At 32.5% G+C, this 20,141-nt stretch overlaps 1 protein-coding gene across 1 annotated transcript in view; it reads left to right on the top strand.

The window, feature by feature from the left end:
* The first annotated feature begins 1,192 nt into the window (after positions 1-1,192).
* Positions 1,193-20,141, top strand: part of LOC123715099 (A disintegrin and metalloproteinase with thrombospondin motifs adt-1-like) — a 33,982-nt gene continuing 15,033 nt past the window's right edge. Inside the window, exons 1-3 of the mRNA XM_045669926.1 lie at positions 1,193-1,198; positions 19,509-19,578; positions 19,862-20,124. Coding sequence (XP_045525882.1) covers positions 1,193-1,198; positions 19,509-19,578; positions 19,862-20,124 — 339 coding nt within the window. The remainder of the gene's footprint in view (positions 1,199-19,508; positions 19,579-19,861; positions 20,125-20,141) is intronic.

Below are 20,141 nucleotides of genomic sequence, written 5' to 3'. Positions count from 1 at the left end.
GAACTTTTATATATAACTTTAAACTTCTTTTGTTATAGATAAAGTATTAATCGCATCTTTATTTATTTAATGTCTAGGCTATTCAACTTCTTTATACCACGGGCCATAAAGGATTAAGTGGAAAAAAATAGTACACAAGAACAGAGAAGAAGATACATTGTAAGTATTTTTATAAAATACTTTCATATGTTCAATATCCTTTTTAGTAAATTAGGTTAGTTTTCAATTACTTATAATTCTTAAGTCAAGCGGGATAGAAATGTTAAATAATTTATTTGTACAGAGACAATTACCGCAATATAAATTTTTTTATGTTACAAGCACTTATAGGCAGAAATGACATACGCGAAAAGTTAATACAAATAATAAAGAAAACAAATAATATTAAAAAACTAAACGAAATTAGATTTTGAGGCGCGTTAAATTTCTTTGTTTAATCCATAAAAAATATATTTAAATGCATATGAAGATGGAAGCTGAAAATGTTGAGATTACATAACCAAATATGTGGTTGTATGTTAGCATGATATGAAAAAATCACGAAACATATACAGAAATCTGAAATGAAATAATTTTAATATTTTCTCAATAGCTGATTGTGAACATATCATCGGCATCGGTTGAAATAAGTTTTATTACGTAACTGTAATGGTATACTTATTCCTCATAAATGTAGCAAAATATAAATAAAAAAACGACCACAATGTTACAAAAAAATTAAGTACCATTAATATCATCAATTAATTGTTATAATAACAACCTTATTAATATATTTTGCATATGTCCATGACACTATAGAATGGTAGATTATAACTAGCTAGATTCGTATCTTAAATTATAGTTTAGTGTTTAATTAATTAACCATCATTCGATGTTTACTATATGGCTCCTGGTTCAAGGCTTGAAGGGTAGAGTACAGTTAGACAGGCCTCTAATTGACAAACAATATAATGCTAAATGTGAAGTAGTACCTTAGTTGCTCAGCTCCGTCTTTCGCTAATAGACTTTTCTTCCAACGTGCAGCAACTAATAACACTCGCAGTCAATTTAAATCAATTTCTAACAAGAATTTACATTAACACACAGAAATTTGATCGATTGTAGAATTATTAAGGCACTGTCTTATTTAGCAGACACTTCGACTTAGGGAATTTTTGAATTTATACTTCTTTTTGCGGGTTAGGGAAAAATTATGAGGGTAAATTTTCACGATGCGCGATCACCGTCACAAAAAAACCGATACCCTCAAGTTAGCTATAGTCAACATTTTATTTTGTGATATTTAAATAAACTTTATTTAACTTAAGATGATACGTTAATAAAACGTAGAATAAGGCGAAAGATATTTTTTTTTATCTTGTTACGCCAAAGAAGTATAACTTCTAACGCGTGTACATAATAAGTACACACACATGTTTTTTTTATATAACTTTTTAACCTGCATTTGCACCTAACACGCATGTACATCTAACCATGTACCATGTACATGCCAAAGCGTACTAATTTTAAAAAGGCCGGCAACGCGCTTGCTGGATTTTTAGCTATGAGTGTCCATCGGCTGGCATATCAGTTAGAATCAGCCACCTGCCCGATTACCGCTGTTCTAATAAATAAATAAATGCAGAATTTATAGAGCAGCACTAGCTTAGTGGTTAAGTGTGTTATTCAGCCCTAAGGTCGTGTGTTTGAACCCCGGCTTTTGCCGAAACCTGTATTGCTTACCAAAAAGTTACGTATATCTCCTATGTTTTCTTCCTTCATTAATTTTTTTGCTATTTTACACTTGTCTGCCCCATTAAGCTTCATTCTACGGACAATCCGACTTAGAGATGTATTGTTTAATGTAACGTTTCAAAAGATTGACTTCATCACAGTAAAATGCAATTAAAATATGGAGTTGTAGCTGGCCAATATTTATTCTAATGGTAATACCAGGAAGCGATGCAAATAATCTGAGCACCTCATCTCAGAACAAACGTTGCGTATCGTCGAAAGTGGTCGTTAATAATTTCTAATCTAATTTCAAGATGAGATTTCTTCACATTGTATTTCTTAGGGAATTTTCAATTTAATTGTGATATTTCTGAGTTAAAGTTAGATAAAAGTAAAATACAAAATGACACACGAAAAATGATCATTAAAATTTGATATCTTCGAAAATTACCTATGTAAATAATATAATTTCGTGTTTATATTCGTACATGTGCATTGTAAATAAACTAGCGCAAACTAAGAACAATACTTAATTGTATAGTTTTAGGTCAACAAACCTGATTTGTCACTTAAGTTACCTTTATTGCATTATTTTATACTCCATCGAATATAGAAGTATAGAGAAAGTGAAGTAGAAGTCACTCCATATACGTAAAGAACAAATTTTTTACACGTTTTGTGTGAGAATTTTTATACATTTGTTGCAATAAAATAATATATAAGATGTATGACATTTTTTACACACTTAAAATTAATGAAATATTTTCTGATGGACCTGAATGATTTTAAACCGGTTTATAACTGATTAGCAATAGTTTTACAATTGTAAAATGAAATTCTAGATACATTTGCGTAAAAATACAGTGTAAACTCCGTCTATTTAACGACGAAGTCCATAAATTGTCGAAATGTATTTGGCTTTGATTGGTTTTGTTTGTCTTCCATACAATCTATTCTACATAGCATTACACCCACTCTCAATAACGACAACAATTGAGTAATAAAGTACTTTTTAAGTTGCTTAAATTATTAAAATATGCGCAGCTGTGTACGTTCTTTTGTCGCTTGTAACTCTTCGGGTCAAATAGAGCGCGTACTACTGCCTTGTGTCAAAATACACTACGATTTTGACATTCGAAAGTCATGCTAAGCGGTAAGTTTCTGAATATCACCTTAGGACCCGTCTGTTATTTCTCAATCAGACGAGTAAGACGGGCGCAATTTATAAGTTGAAAAAACAAATGACAAAATCTGAGTTCCTAAAAATACCACAATTATATCAACCGGAAAGCTTCCGCATTGCAAAACCGATAACCGTTATCTATCAGTTACGGTTCACTGTACGCAATGTGCTGACAAATTACCTATAAAGCTCAAGAGCGGTCAATGTAACGAGAACCAATTTTTTTTAATTGGGTAATTCGAATATCGAAAAAGTTCGATTTAGTTAAATTATTTGTTAACATTCATTCTACTACAATCAACTCTGTATACAGATTCGCCTGTCTACCATACGCCGAGTTTAATTTTATATTTTGGCCATACAATGCGCAGAAGCGATAAGAGCTCGGATAGACTGATCGCGTATAGTGACACAGAAGACATAATATCACGTGGCTCTTCACCAATAAGATGGAGCGATCAAGTGACTAATCGTCCTCTTAAGTGTATACTGTAATAAGACAGGCGCTGCACAGAAACCGGTGGAAACAGATGCTTCCAGATGTTTCCTTGCTGACCACATTCAGATATCAGCCACCAACTGAAGAGAGAGAGTATATTTTAATATAGTAGTTAATAAAACATATTTTAAGTGCAAAAAAGTCGTGTTTGTGGCGCCGCACAACTTCTCCCACTTTCCTCTGTCTTCGGCAAGCCTCTGCACCCGGGTAGGACCCGTAATGGCCTTAACTTGATGGGTCCAGCGAGGAGGGGATCGGCCTTGAGGTCTGGTGCACTCCAATCTGCCAATCACGATGAGTTTTTCTAGGCTTTCTGGATCTATGCGTGTTACATGTTCATAAAGATTCCGGGTGCGTTACTAACAAAGCGACGAAAGACGGTTTTTATACTAGTAACAGTCTTAGTATGGACATTTGAATTACAGTTAGTTGATTATCAAAACTAACGTATCGTTAGATAGTTGATGATAACAGGGTCTCAGTGCCAATGTAGTTCACATGCCTTATCCATCTTGGGTCTGATTTGCCGTAATCTTCACTAATTACCTTACTTATTTAGTTATGGTTCAGCGCTTTAACCTTATATAAAGGGTGGAGACATAGCGCGAACTATGACTTCCGTATGTCAAATATGTTTTTGACATAGTGGACTCATACTTAAGTCTCCTCTGTGATAGGCAGGTAGGCTGTTGCCTATCGGAAAACTCGATCTTTTGTCCGCATTTTATTTCTTATCTCAATCACAAAATCAATGGAGTGACTGGTACAAAACATGACTTTGTTTACAATTATTTTATACGTATCCCTATATGTTACATAAAAGATTATGTAAGATAAATATGTTAACTACATAAATTACTCCGTGGACTCTGCTACCCAATGTGTGCCTAGCTCTCCGAAACGAGAATATTCCACAGGTCTCTGTCCTTCCTTTGCACCATTTGATGGCTTTCTGCAGCAGGTAGGGGACCTACTCTACTATTAAATAAGATGTTAAATTGTGTTTACGATGTGACGCAGTGAGATGAGTGTTTCGGTTAAAACTGTAAACACTAATTTATTTATAATAAAAATATACATAAGCACTGTATTTATTTTTGATATAGACTTTAGCCTACGAAATATCGGTTACAATCTTAACGCAGGTGTTAAAGTTAATTGAAGTTACCGTTTCTTGCGCGTGCCCCGCCATCCGTATCATGATATCGTGTGATCGGAAGAGCGAGGAAACGTCACATTCCTCGACTTTGGTATATGACCATAAAGAATGTCTTGAATATCTTGAATCTTGAATACTTTTTTTTAGCCAAACAATAAGGTTACTAATCGCGAAATGCAACGTAGTCCAATCTTATATTTATCTTGGGGCTCAGATTTCAAACAATGGCGGATGCATCGATGAGGTCAAACGACGTATGGGCATCACAAGAACGGCTATGGACATGATGCAAAAGATATGGAGAAACAGGAATATAACAAAAGCCACGGAGACCAGGCTCGTGAAGACTCTTATATTCCCCATATTTCTGTACGCGGCCGAAGCGTGGACCTTGCGAGATGTGGAAAGACAGAAAATAGACGCTCTGAAAATGTGGTGCTGGAGGAGAATGGTTGGGGTTTCGTGGACCGAGTTTCGTACAAATGTCTCGATACTTCAAGAACTCGGTATTAAGCAGCGTTTATTTTCAACAGTACAATCTCGCATCCTTACATTCTTCGGACACGTATCTCGGCGTGGTATTCAGTCCATAGAACGCCTTGTCGTCCAGGGGAAGTTAGAAGGCACTAGACCGCGCGGAAGGTCACCTACGCGTTGGACTGACCAGATCAAGTCTGCCGTAGGAGGTACACTCAATGAGTGTAGCAGGATGACCACTAATAGGCAATGATGGCGAAACGTCGTGAAGCGCATCACATCTGCCCCTTTGATTACCACTGCTAAATAGCGATCACGACCGCTCTGTCAAGAGTGTACCGGATAAGAAGGATGTTAAAAAAATGCCGCTTTTGCCGCATTAAAACGTAATTTTTTTAATGACGACTTTTAGAGATATTTTAAACTCTATCTATCATGGCCTGTACTACTACTACTACGCATTGTTTAAGTCCCGTATTTTATATATCTCTTTATCACACGAAATGGTATTATATTTGGACCCATTCAGTTTTTTAAATACAAACATGTTTATATGATTTCATAATTTCATAGTATATTGACCTACCTTTACTGTAAAACTAAACTTTCCTGAAGCAAAAAGCTTTTAAAGCTTTCCAGTATTTATTTATTATTAAAGCTTTATTATAAACAGTAAGTTAACCTTAACAGTGCATCCGTAGAGTCAGTGACCGTAACTTCATATGGAAACCTGTCCACATATTATGTAATTATAGATCGCACCTTGCAATATAAATTAAAAAGTGTATATACATCTATTTAGTTCATAATTTATAATATTAACGAATTTTGGTTTTAATGTCAGTAGGATGTAATATCAAAGACTAGATATAGATAAACTATAAATTAAATAATAAAAAAAATATCGTGCTCGCAATGACTTTGCGGAAGTCTACTTATAAATATAATAATCACCGAGTAATATTTTTTTAAAATATGAATTCATGTAATAAAAGTATATACTTTATAACAAAAATGGATATGAAATTTTCACTCCGAAAAAACTGTTCAGATTTTTATACACAATGAAAAGTGATTTATTTCAACAAAACTGACACTTATATGGTATATACTTATCATAACAGGTATTTTGAAAGCCGGAAATTCAGTGCAATTTTCCTAGTCCGTGAAAAAATAAATAGTCAAGTATTAACAGGTAATGTTTTTGATAAAGGAAGTGTACAGGTTTAGAAATGGCATTGCTAATGAGTAAAGAAAGAAGTCTAGAATATAAGGTTTCCTGACTATGCTACATTCTAATGCTATTTATGTCTACTTATAATTGTATATAAAATCTCAAGAGAATATACAAATAACATCACATTTAGTCAACGCGCAAAAAAATTAAAAGGTATAAATGCAAATTTATTTCATCATTTATATATTAATTTTTATTTTATTGAAAAAAAATCACGAATTATATGCTAATCATACGCTGTTCCTCTGAATGCTTGCTGCTGGACATCTTGTGTGTGACGAGGTACTCTTCTGTCATTCATGTGGACTACTGTATAAAACATTTAATGATTGTTATATAAACAAAATGTAGACTAAAGGCTTTTAAACTAAACAATATTTAAACAAAAAACTATAAATAATATGATTTTATTTATAAAATATTATAGTTAAAAAACACACGAGCGACGCGCCTTCTTTAGAGCATAACAAAACATAACAAATTCCCCAGTGGCAATACTAATTTATTTAAATAAAAATTGTTTTTTACAATATTATGTAATATACATTCTTGAACATACAGAAAAACTTAGCGACATTATCACTAAACAGTTATATGGTTTATGTATTAACTAGAGACCGGTCGCAGTTGCAATGCTGATTTTTTGTTATATACGTATTACCAATTCAAAGATAACGGTTAAACAGTTTTTAAATAAACACATCTTTCCACTTTATAATATGAAATATTAAAAATGTATAAATAGCGTAATAAACAAATTTTGACACCTATTGAACATTACACAATGAAGAGCATATTGTGATGGCTAACGATTCTTTCGCATGTTAACTCTGACAATGGTTTTACGAAATATTTAGACGAATTGGTGCGTACTAGTAAACACTTGTTAGGAAACACGAAAATTGGAGCACATTTATGTGACTTTGCAAAACTTCTTTATTAAAAAAAGGCTTTACCAAAACTTTCTAAATATATTTTTATTATCTCACTCCTTCGCGTTGTCATAATTAGTTAATTGATTTAATTATAATAATAATAGTGGAATACAAATTGGTCACAACTTCTCCGAAGCGTCATTCATACTTGAATGAATTGCCATCGTTTTAAATTAATAAAAAAATAAAAGTGTATGTACAAGCGTTAGAAAAAAGGTATTTAATACATTGAAAGTTTTGTAGTTAAATAAAGTTTATTTCAATATCACAAAATAAAATGATGACTTCAGGGTGTAGGTTTTTTTTTGTGACGGTGAGCGCGCTTCGTAAAATTTTCTCTCATCATTTTTCCCTAACGCGCCAAAATACGTATTACTTCAGAAATAGATTATATAATTAATATAATTGCACGCCTTATGCCCTTAGATAATATACAAGTGTTAATAAGATCGCAAATTTATAATCTGTGGAACGGGATGGAATTTAACAATTTCTGCATTATCTATATATTATACTTGCGTCAGCTGGTTGACAGATGAAAGCGTAGGCCAGAACGACAATGTAACAGACGAAAAGGGCGAATTTGTGATGTAATTACAATACTCTTGTTCAAGTTTAGCACAATGAATGGTCTTACCGGTTCTAAATGTTAGTTTCATTTCGTGACCAGCTTTCTTGAATTGAATTATGTTGAACACGTATGTTGTAATATTTACTCACGCTTTGACTTTAAAAAGTCCAAAAGTGGAGGTTCATAATCCGATGTATATTTCATATGTTCAAGAATATCTCGTTTGATCTCTGGACTTCCTCTGACGTTGGACCGATTTGGATGATCGTGGTGTCACTTTTATTAGAGAACCGCTCCGATATATAGATATAATAGATAGATATAACCGAAATTTATAATATATTACTACATAATAAACTCTCATTAAAATTCTGGCATTAAGAGCATCCATGGGCGGAAGCCATCACTTAACATCAGGTGAGCCCTCCTGTCCGTTGCCCCTGTATTAAAAAAATAAAAATAATAAGAGATCAAAAAGGTACCGTATTTTATAGCTAAATTGTTCACATTTTAATATTTGTTACTTTATACTATACATCTATTTGTTAGTAACGTGTATTTTAGTTTGAAATTTAGAATTGAATTCGAATTTTAGGATCCTTATCGCAGGAACTACGCCAGCCTTGAGCAGTGTCGCAACTTAAAGAATCTTCACGTTTGCAAACTTGAAATATTAAGTGGCGAAACATTAATATATTTAGATAAACCCGATAACGTACAAAGTAGTAATAATTTTAACGAAGTTATTATACAAATATATATATCCTCCTTCCTTAAATATGAAATTGGCGTATTTCGTACTGGCCACTTTAATTAAGATCCTCCTCTTTGGTAAGGAATTCCAAATTCAAGTTTGTACAGCTATTTACTCATGTATTTGTGCTTCGATGACCGTCATTCATTTGTTTTTTTAACCTGTTTTTTTTGCGTCACTCATTTTACAAAATGGAAAACTTAAAGTATCACATTATTAACGAGTACGAGTTCCGCCGTGGCACTAGTGCTGCGGAAACGACTCGAAGGGTGAATGATGTGTATGGCGGTCATGTTGCAAAAGAAAACACAGTTCGTTTTTGGTTCCAACGTTTTCGTTATGGAAATTTCGACCTGCAGAACAAGCCCCGTGGGCGGCCTGAGACCCAAGTTGATAATGAAGTATTGAAGGCTATTGTGGAAGCGGATCCATCGCAAACCACGTCCGAGTTAGCTGCAGGCTGCGGTGTTAGTGATAAAACTGTTTTAATTCACTTGAAGCAAATTGGGAAGATTAAAAAGCTTAAAAGGTGGGTACCTCACGAATTGACTGAAGCAAACCGGCAAACGCGCGTCGACTGCTGCGTTACATTACTGAACCGGCACAATAATGAAGGTATTTTAAACCGAATCATTACTTGTGATGAAAAATGGATTCTTTACGATAATCGGAAGCGCTCAGCGCAATGGTTGGATCCTGGCCAGCCAGCCAAATCCTGCCCCAAGCGAAAATTAACCACAAAAAAGTTACTTGTAAGCGTTTGGTGGACTAGTGCCGGTATTGTTCACTGCAGTTTTCTCAAATCTGGCCAGACTATTACGGCTGATGTCTATTGTCAGCAATTGCAAACCATGATGGAAAAGCTAGCGGCTAAACAACCTAGGCTGGTCAATCGCTCCACGCCACTGCTACTTCACGACAACGCTAGACCACACACTGCACAACAGACGGCTACCAAATTAGAAGAGCTTCAATTGGAATGTCTATGACATCCTCCGTACTCCCCGGACCTTGCTCCAACAGATTACCTTTTTTTTCGAAATTTGGACAACTTCTTGCAAGGGAAAAAATTTAACTCTGATGGGGCAGTCCAAATCGCCTTCACAGATTGTATTGATTCCCGTTAGACTGGGTTTTTTAGTAAAGGGATCAATGAACTACCTATATGATGGCAAAAGTGCATAGAAAACAATGGTTCATACTTTGATTTATTAAATATATTATATTTAAAAATATTCGACTTTTTGTGCTTCCCATACAAAACGCCAATTTCATATGTAAGGACCTAATATTTATATTTATTGAACCGTTATACAGTCTTTGGTAATCCATAGATCAGATTAAAGTCCATTTATCATTCCAAATTTAAATACGTTCAAAACCCGCAAACGTGTCCTTTAGGTCTACAACACATACAATTCAAAATCTTATTATTTTATTAACGTAAACTATAGTTATTGGGATATTACCAATTTCAAAATAAATGCGTAATATCTTCGAACAATCTAAGTTCAAATCTAGAGCAAATACCTTACAAGGCATTAATTTTTCGGTTATTAATGTGTTTAAACCACGCAGTAACTAACCCGGTTTGGTAACATTCAATTTGCATAGTTTAGATTGGACAAGTTAACAGGTAGCTTAATTGACAGTTTAAAATATTAAACTACAGATTATATATTATTTATACATATTTTTATACACATAGAGAAGATAAAGATAAATGGACGAAGAAAGTGACGGAATGGCTTCCTCGCTATAAAAAAAGAAAACGAGGAAGACAAATAAAAAGATGGGAAGATGATGTGCTAAGAGAACCAGAGAAGAGTGGAAGTCCTTAGAAGAGGCCTATGTCCAAGGACAAGCTGTTTAAAGAAAACCGGATTGCCGATTAATTATTGGTACTCATTTTTATTTTTTATTTTAGTACATTTTTTTTAGTATTTCACGTTTCTTATGTACTATGTACGAAAACCACAGCAATAAAGGCTTTTATTATTATTATATATATTATTTATATTGAAAGTTAGAGGAGAAATCCCGTGAAGAGGTTCCGATCATTGGTACTGAATATCGGGAATCGGAATATATAGGTTAGAATATCGAGTTTATCGAAAAAAAAAATATGTCGGAGCAATGGCGCTGGTATCATTACCCATAGCCATTGTCATTAGACTTTAATGACATGGATGTAAAATTGGTTAAGAATGCCAATATTAAGAAATCTACAAATTACTTATTTTATAGTAGACTATTTCATAGTCTGTAATAATATCATAATCTTTATTATTAATGTAGGAGCATGTTGTTAGTGTCAGCTGATGTCAGCGCCTTTGCTCCGACATATATACCAAATCTAAATTGTATATTCAACATTTATAAAGATTTGAAATGAACGGGCTTTATTAATATATTATAAATAATGAATTCATTCCCTTTAATTTTGTAAGAAAAATGTTTGGCTTACTGTAATTTTCATTTACTACTTTTCTTTATTATTTTATGTATAATTTATGTAGAAATCGAACTTAACGCTTCAAATGTGTTTTGTCATTCATAATTAATTCTTGCATTATATTAAAAGTATGGAAAATATGCAATTACATGTTAAATATTTGAAACAGCAAAATGTGTTGTATTATATTATACGAATAGTATAAAAAACTTATTGATATTCTATATCATCGTTTCTCAAACACCCACGAAAAAGCCAAAAAGTTTAATAAAACAGCGACCCCGTCACTGTAAAGTTATAATTTAGTATTATATCACTACATTATAATTATTCATTACTATATGTAGTTTGTACTTATTATTTTTCAACAGCCTGCGACCCCCTTAAGGGTCGCGACCCCCCGCTTGTGAAACGATGCTCTATAGATAGTACCAAAACTAAAAATAATGTATGGCCACGATAAAAGTCATGTAAGGTTCATATACCAGAACTGTGTATTAGCTTAATTAGGCAAGATTAATAAAAAACAAAATAGACAATTTCAACAAACCTAGCCTTCAGTTATATTCAACCGGTTTGCGACATGATTACGATATCAATTGTTTCACGAAAATACAAGAAATATTACATATAAGCAATGCGTTGATAGCTGGGAGGTTAATAGAGTTAGTCAGCGTCTATGGGCGATTTTAGTATTTCTAGAAGTTTCTAACAATAATTAGTAGAATAAGTTTACAATTTAAGTCTCGTCTCTTTTCATTGCAGCTTAAAAAAATATAAAGACAAACTACTTAAAATACCGTAGTTAGATTAAGTCTTAATGAGTTTTGCTGAATAAAAAATGTGTGCGTGTACCTACTAGTGTACACTCGTAAGAAGTGAAACTTCTTTATGACCTTATTTTTCGAAATAAATTTAAATGATCTACTATAGTACTATTGCATATATGCAACTTTACAGAAATTAGTTAACTAAAGTTAAATTAGATAAAGTTTAACAAAAGGCTTATATCATAGACATGAGTACAAATAATAAAATTATTACCATCATTGTTATCGTTATTGTATATTTTTGTTATTAATGGCTTCGATTCTCTTCGAATCAATCGTGATAGGGACAAGATGGCGCGAACCCGAAAAATGTGACGCGAAATCGAAAAATGTGACGCGAAATCGAAAAATGTGACGCGAAATCGAAAAATGTGACGCGAAATCGAAAAATGTGACGCGAACCCGAAAAATGTGACGCGAAATCGAAAAATGTGACGCGAAATCGAAAAATGTGACGGTAATTTTTTTGCCAACGCCCATAAAGAAGTATCACTTAAATAAACAAACGTGATAAAATAACCACTTACTTGAGCTGCCCCATACTTTAATTCGAATTAAAAAAAAAACAACTCCAAAGTCAGTGTTTTCGTTTCGAAAGCTAAATGCATAGTTTAGTGTATTTTATAAACACTACATTATTACTGCACACATATTCATCACAACTATTTCATTTTTAATAAATATCTTAATAGATAAGATGTCTTTTAAAATCCTCCGAAACCAAAAATTACCTCGCATATACAATGAACGTGGGTGTGTGCAATTAATTAAAATATCTCTGATGTTGACTGGTTCCATCATCAATGCACCTGCAATAACCAAGCGATTAATGCAAGTATAATTTCTTAACCCTTTCACAAAAGCTGTGCTTAAGCTTGGCATGTGGCCCTGCAGGCCGCGCCTAGACCCCAATTGTATGAAATATTAATTAGCCAATCTCATTTCAGTGCCAAATTCGAATTCAATTTTTTCATGTCAATGACAGAGTTCACCTAATGTAGACTTGTCTCCCAATGAACGTTTAATTCTATATAAGGGGAATATTAGTCGATTTATTGATATTGTCGTAGTGTGTCTCCTATATTAATGTTGATCTTCTTAAAAAAATAATTATACAACATTAATAATGGTTAGATTTAAATAAAAAAGTATAAATTTGTGAGTTTGGGAGCCATTCTGTTAATTCGAAATGAATTCTTTCTTGTAAATGACTGTGACTAAATGTGCCATTAGTTATGTAATACAAGTCGTATCCTAATGGCTTAATTAACGACTAAAGCTCTATAATAAAGTTGTGATAAATTTTAATTATTTTGTATATTGGTGTCCGTAGTAGTATTCTACTGCTTAAGATATGTTAAACATTAATGGGCGTTTGTTATGGGTTTGATTCCAATGAAAAAGTACTTGTTAGGTAAGGAGACATATACTTAGATGTATAAAGCGTCGCTAGTCCCTACTAAGGACGAACTTAGCTATCTTGTTAATATAATAAAACACTATTTCACACGCGAAGGTCAACGCGAAATTGTAGCAACAACATACACGCTCTAAATGCTTTATTGTGTAAATAATTTAAATTTGAAACTAACGAAAGTGGTTAATTAGTGTGTATCTTCATTTGAATTCAGTGTAGATAGCGTAAATAATTAACAGAAATAGTGACTCACATCTATCATAGAGGTCTCAGAGCCGAAGCGTATCTTAAAGGAAAAGGTCTGGGATATTATGAATCAATTTTTATATCTATTACCATAAATCAAAAACTTAAAGGATCAAATAACATTGGGTGTGGTACAAACAATATAATAGTTTGTGCCTTGAAATGAAATTGCATTTTGTATAATCATTTTACACTATTTCGCAAAAGTTAAAGTGGTCTGTAATCTTACATTTTGTATATAAATTAGCACTCGTGTCTTAGCAACTCTCATCCCTTAAGTCGTAGGAAACTCTAGTAATGCACAAATGGATTTTGTGTTTATGTGCGAATTTAACACCCGCACGTAAGTTGAAGTATCGTGAGTATGCCTTACACCCAACGACGGCTAGGCTGATCCCCTATTACCAAAACCAAGGGTTAATGGCATTTACTGGTTTCGCCCGGCTTCCAGGGACGTTATAATGATTATATTCATTACTTAGTTTCAAATATATCTGTGTATAATATAAAGTCTATATGCGGAACTCGAAGACAAAGGATAATCTTAAAAACATAAGGTCATAATGCAAAAAATATCAAGATTGCCAAGATACGTTTACAAACAATGTTTGCTATTGTAAAGGTGCGACTACATCAGTTGCGTTCTTACGGTCAAGGACCTCTGGGGAATAAAATGTTTTTCTAATTGAATAAATCTCTAAATAGTTATTATTCGACATATGACGATTTACGAATGAGCAAGAAACAATTATAAAATTGTCATTTTCGAATGATATTCGAAAAGGAATTTTATTCAAACATGATTCGGCGTTCGTCAAAGATAGCCTGTTGATATTTTTTACTATACACGGCATGTTCAGGAACAGGAAGCTGATCACACTCGATCATCTCCTTACCTATTAGATTGAAAAATGATATTGAAACAGATATATAAATCTGAGGCCTATAGAGGCTACCGATTTTTCTATTTATTTATGCACAGAATTTGTCACATCTTCTTTGTTTAAACAAATTTCAATCACTTGTGACATTTCAGATCTTTTTCCAGTCTTTACTTTGTGATAAATAAATAGCCTTCGACAAGGTGGTTCGTCGTGATGCGTCGTAGACAGAAAGAAAACTCTAACCTAACCAAACTCCACGAAATCTATGCTAGCAAGAATAGCCTAATTAGACCAAAAGAATAAATCAACAAATGAGAAAAATAAGCACAGAAAATGCATTAGATAGTGTTTTTGAATCTTATGTGAATATTCCTAAGATTCGCTTAAAATAATGACACTAAATTACAGTCGCGCTCAATGTAGTATCAATTTACTGCGACCCTGTGCGTTACATCTTCACAGGAGTTAATTCTTAATTCGTAAATCCTATATTTATAATATTAAATATCACATGTGCTTCTACACTGCCCTATATTCGCATCGTCCAGGCACGACCTAGAGCAACAAATGCAAATGACTGTAGACCGTGACGGCCTACAGGACATGTTAATAAAGCACAGACCGTGCCTGGAACGGTTCTGCGAAAAAATTATTAAATATTTAAAGGGGGCAAACAAAACCAAAAGAGCGGGTTTCGCGAGGAAATGCGCCCCGGCACGCCCATGAATAGCTATTGTAAATAAAAATATTACCGATGCAGCCGGGGTGTATTTCGCGACGCGTAGCCTGCCATTCGCGAACTAGCAGAATTAATTAAATGTATATTGTTTTTATTTTTGGAAAAAATGTGGTATAAAAAGTCCCTGGACAATATGGCAGGGGAGTAGAGTGATATAAATTAATTAAAAAAATTAAAAAAATTAAACATCGCTGTTATACAAAATCATAACTGTAGACAATATCCCACAAACACAAAAGCTTCGTTTGGATAATTTGTATATAATATTTATTATTCATATCTACGTGTTGGCTTTAGATGTATATTTGAGCTTGATTTGGGATTGATCTGAACTATGCTTGCAGTTTTTTTAATCGTTGTAATTGCTGTGTTATTGCACCGTTTTGACTTAATTACTTTCCTCTCCAATTGATTTTTGAATTGTTGAAAAAAACGAAAGAATACTCAAACTAAAAGAGTGCGTTTTTAAACTGATTTAGTTTTTGTAAATAATGTGGCTGGTTAGTTAGTACTCTATAAAGAGTATTGGTTATAGAAAGAATCTCATATTGTACATTGTAATGTTTTAATTTTTTAATACTAAATAATACATTCGTGGTAAAAAAAAGATTTTTTTGTATTTATACACCTGTTAATTAATTTTACTCACAACAAATAAATTTACATTTAAATTATCACAATAACTCACAAGAGTTTAACGGTAAATGTAAGATAATTTATTTTAGATAGAATTGTGAAATAATAATTTCTACGACGGCTTTATCATTGTTGTATAAATTCCTTTTAAAAATATACCTAAAGGTGGCTGAGTTTTAGTAGATTGCATCCTATTATTAATGGAGCATTTCCTGATATTAGGTCATTTAGAAGTCTAGAATGTAGGGCAATGATAGCACATCAATGAAAGTCCGTTATGCTCAGCTGATCGCAATCATGTAACACTTACCGAAATACAATCTATTGTTAACAATAACTGAAATTATGAAAATGTTCTTCGTTCTAAGTACTTGTACTTTAGTACTTCACTATAAATTAATCTGCGTATCTAGCTAAGTCTTGGCTTGAATGATTCTTTGGTGTCTTGCTGACCACGATTGCTGGACAGGCTTTAAGTGATGGAGGCAATGTAATGAATTTGTGATAAGTTTTAATAAAATGCGTAGTAGTGTAAACCGCATCAACGAATTTGTTCCTTATCCAATAGTGGCTTTGGTTTATTTAGTGGCTATACTGGTCAAGGAAGATCCTCCCTATAAGTTGGAGGAAAAGTACACCTCCACATCCTTTCACCACAAGTTGATTTTTTACAACAATGTAGGAGGCATCTGAGTGAAGTACGTTAGACATAAATTAATCACTAAAGCTTTTTTATAAATTTGGCGATTATGTAAATGATTCTAATCCTTGGGATTGATTCAATCAAACAATGATTGAGTCAAACAAATAGTATGACTCAAAACTTTTCGAGTAAAAAGGCTACAATCGATATTTCAAACCCCTAAGTGATAAGGGGTGTCCACCCCAAATTTTTATTTTTTGTCAATTTTTTTATGACACAATATACAAAAATACATACAACCCTTAATTGTCACCCCTCCACGATCAACCACTATTTTTCATTATAATAGATAGTTATTTTTATTGAACTAAAAAAAAATCCTAAAAAAATGTGTGTGTGTGTCAGCTACGACGCACGATTGGAGTTTACTCCTTACGAACGATAATTATGATATATATCGAATAGAAAAAAGGGTAAATGAACGCATCTGCTAAAATGATAAGAGAAACAAACATATATCTGTAATTATTCGGGTTATTTATATTACTTCAATAAAGCGTATTACATAAAGTATGTTACAAAACAATATAAATAATAATAATAATAACAATAATAATTGTGTTTAATTTATACAAATCCAATTTTAGAGAGAGAATGAGATGGAATCATTCTTTTACACGTTCAATCCTACAGATATATATGTTTGTCTCTTTCTACGTAACACCTCAACTTTTCGTGTTACACTTGATTTTACTCCTCATAAAATTTCCGTACCGGGCCTTATAACTCAAATCGTTTCTTAAGGAGTAAACTCCAGAAAAATATACATGGCGAAACGACGTTTACCGTACAAAATTTTATACATCAATAATAATAGAAAATAAGTACGAGCAAAATTTATTTTATAAAACAAAACAAATCTGTAAAAATATTTAAGTCGCGATTCAATCATAACTAGTATTCTAATCTTACCTTGCAAATAAAAATTTCATAAAACGTTTTTAACATATTTTACTGAAAATGAGCAACATGTCCTTACTTATATATGTGTATTGTAATCACTACTAAACATTAGGCAAGCGATCTGCCTTTGAGCTATAAAACTACTTTAAATTTTAACCCATTAAGAAAACATTAAATTTACGAACATTTCTAGGACACACCAATATAGTGTAAAACATTATAGAACACTAAGCCTTAATAAACATTACTTTAGTTTAAGGTATTCAGTAGTAGTGTAGAAAATTAAGTCAGCATAATATTACCTTTTAGCCATAATTATTCTATAGCCTAGATTGTAATTCATGTAAAATCGCACTCTTTTTTGTCAACTTTATTGTAGGAAATAAATATTAACATACACAACATTTTATATATTTCATAATTATTTATTGGATAAAACTATCATTTCGAAAGTTACATAGCACGATAAAAACCCATCAAAATAGAGTTAATCCAGTTTCTCACGCTACGAGTGAGGTAATTATTAAACAACCGTACTTTGACGCAATTATAACGAAACAATTATTTGCTTTCGCGTCTCAGGTCACTCTACAAAAGCGCGTAATTTGGATAATTTTGTGGAGAAAGTAGACGAAAGTACACATGATGAATCTATGACGGTCACAGAAACGGAAATTTTAATTCATACGTCTTATTTATTGTACATGCACTGTCTTTACGTGTGGTCTACAGTAAATGTATCTTACTTATAATATATATACTTAAGTACCTTAAGAAGAAACTTCTAATAAGATCAATAAGGATTAAAAAGTTGTTATATTGTTAAAACCTATGGACTATTCTGTTGATTTTATTAAAACACCTTACACCAAATACCCCTAAAGAATAACATGGTGAATAAATGTTTGTGTAGTGGTGTTCTATGATTCTGAGATCTTGGCTTCCGCGTAGGATTTAATATTCAATTAATGATAATCTACCAAGAAACATAGAACATCGCCGTCTATAATAGGTACAAACTCTTTTTATTACACTTTATAATTTAATATTAATGACATGAAAACCCAATTTAGTTACAAAACCGCAAACCTAAAGAAACTCGGCAAATCGACGGTCAAAGAAAATTGAAATTAACTTTTACTTTGTGGTCGAAAATGTAATTCAAAATTTTAATTACCTTCTGAATATTATTTGAAAATATGTTATGCATCTTTGTATCTCTATACAGACAAAACTGTTAATCGGTTACATCTAAAACGGAATTCTTCACGCCATAAACAGTAAAAATTTGGTAAGGCGCAAGCTTCTGCGTTTCTGTAATAAATGTTGATATTACTATTATTAACAACAAATATCTGTTGTTAATGAATCGAAATATTTCATTTATATATTTATCGTGATTAACGTTGTTCATTTATTTGTCACAATAGTTTGGTAAAGCCCCATTCAACTAAAGGAAGGTTCAAGAAATAATGCAATTTTGTAGATGAATAACGATGTTTTACCGTAGATAAATAAGCCTTTGAAAAGAAGTTATATTTTAAGTAGCAGTCAATATGGAGTTATAATAATTCGTCATATCTTTAAAACTTGGCACTTCTTTGTTCACGTTTATTATAATCTACTATAATTTCATATTTGTATGGATTTAATATAATAATATGATAATTTAGTATTGTCTTTTGTTAAAATTGCTTTTACACATTAAGAAAAACACTTTTTGAACGCACGCTGAAAAGCACGAGAAACGTCGGTAAAAAAATTAAAATTTAGAATTATGTAAATAATTATCAGTTTTAATAATAATACATAGCTTTAATCCGAGAGTTAGGGAGTAGGAAGTTCTAAATTTGTTAAATATTTTGTCCGTTGCACTTATTTACTTTCATGCACTTCAATTATCGCTTCTGTTCATAACTTGAAAAATACATCAATTAAGGCCCACAATTCGTGTGAAAAGTAGCCATTGTCAAAAATGTCGAGGCTATTTTCTAGCAAGATAAAACAATACATTATTTGCCGATTTGTTCAAATGCGAGGTTAATCAGAGGTTTCCACGTTTTTAAGGAAATCGTTTATCGCTTCCTAGTTAAAATCAGGTTTGAGACGAAAAATTATTTAAGATTTCAAAACAATAATACACATTTACGTTTTTTATTTGTTATAGGGTCGTGAAAAGTTGCTCAATTATCTCACAGAAGCTGAAAAAGTGTTCTTGTTTGGAGCAAGTGAACAACGTAAGTTATCCTTAGTAAAATACATCCTTACAAACACACCTATAGGAGTGGAATTTCAAAAAGCCTCAACGAATACTTTTGTAGTAAAATACAGTAACCATATTATAATTACCAGTTTGCAATAAATCAAGTATACCTGACACATCTACATTACCTATAGAAGTTAATTCTTAGCTAAAGTATTACTGAATTACTATAAGAATTTACTGGTGATGATAAGGAAACAATTAAAAAGGTGTTAACAAGATGTTACGTAATAATGAAACAATTATATCACTTACAGATCCCCAATTCGAGATTGCACACATAAGACACCAGAAACGTCGCAAACGGTCTTTGTCCTATGATAATCAAGATTTAATTACGATAAAACAACATTTAGACCTAAAACTGAGTCCAAAGAGCAGCTTTCTCGATCCGCAGTTCCTGCTAATGAAAAGATGGTCCAATGGTACTGAAGTTATAACAGACCAGCATACAGATGAGGAGTTAGATGCTTGTTATTACAAAAGTGAAAGTGCAGCGTTGTTTGTTTGTGATGGAGTGGTAAGTACTGATAAATA

Source organism: Pieris brassicae, chromosome 10, assembly GCF_905147105.1.
Source record: "Pieris brassicae chromosome 10, ilPieBrab1.1, whole genome shotgun sequence".
Lineage (NCBI taxonomy): Eukaryota > Metazoa > Arthropoda > Insecta > Lepidoptera > Pieridae > Pieris > Pieris brassicae.
The sequence above is the reverse complement of the archived record's forward strand: the minus strand, read 5'-3'. Positions and strand labels throughout refer to the sequence as shown.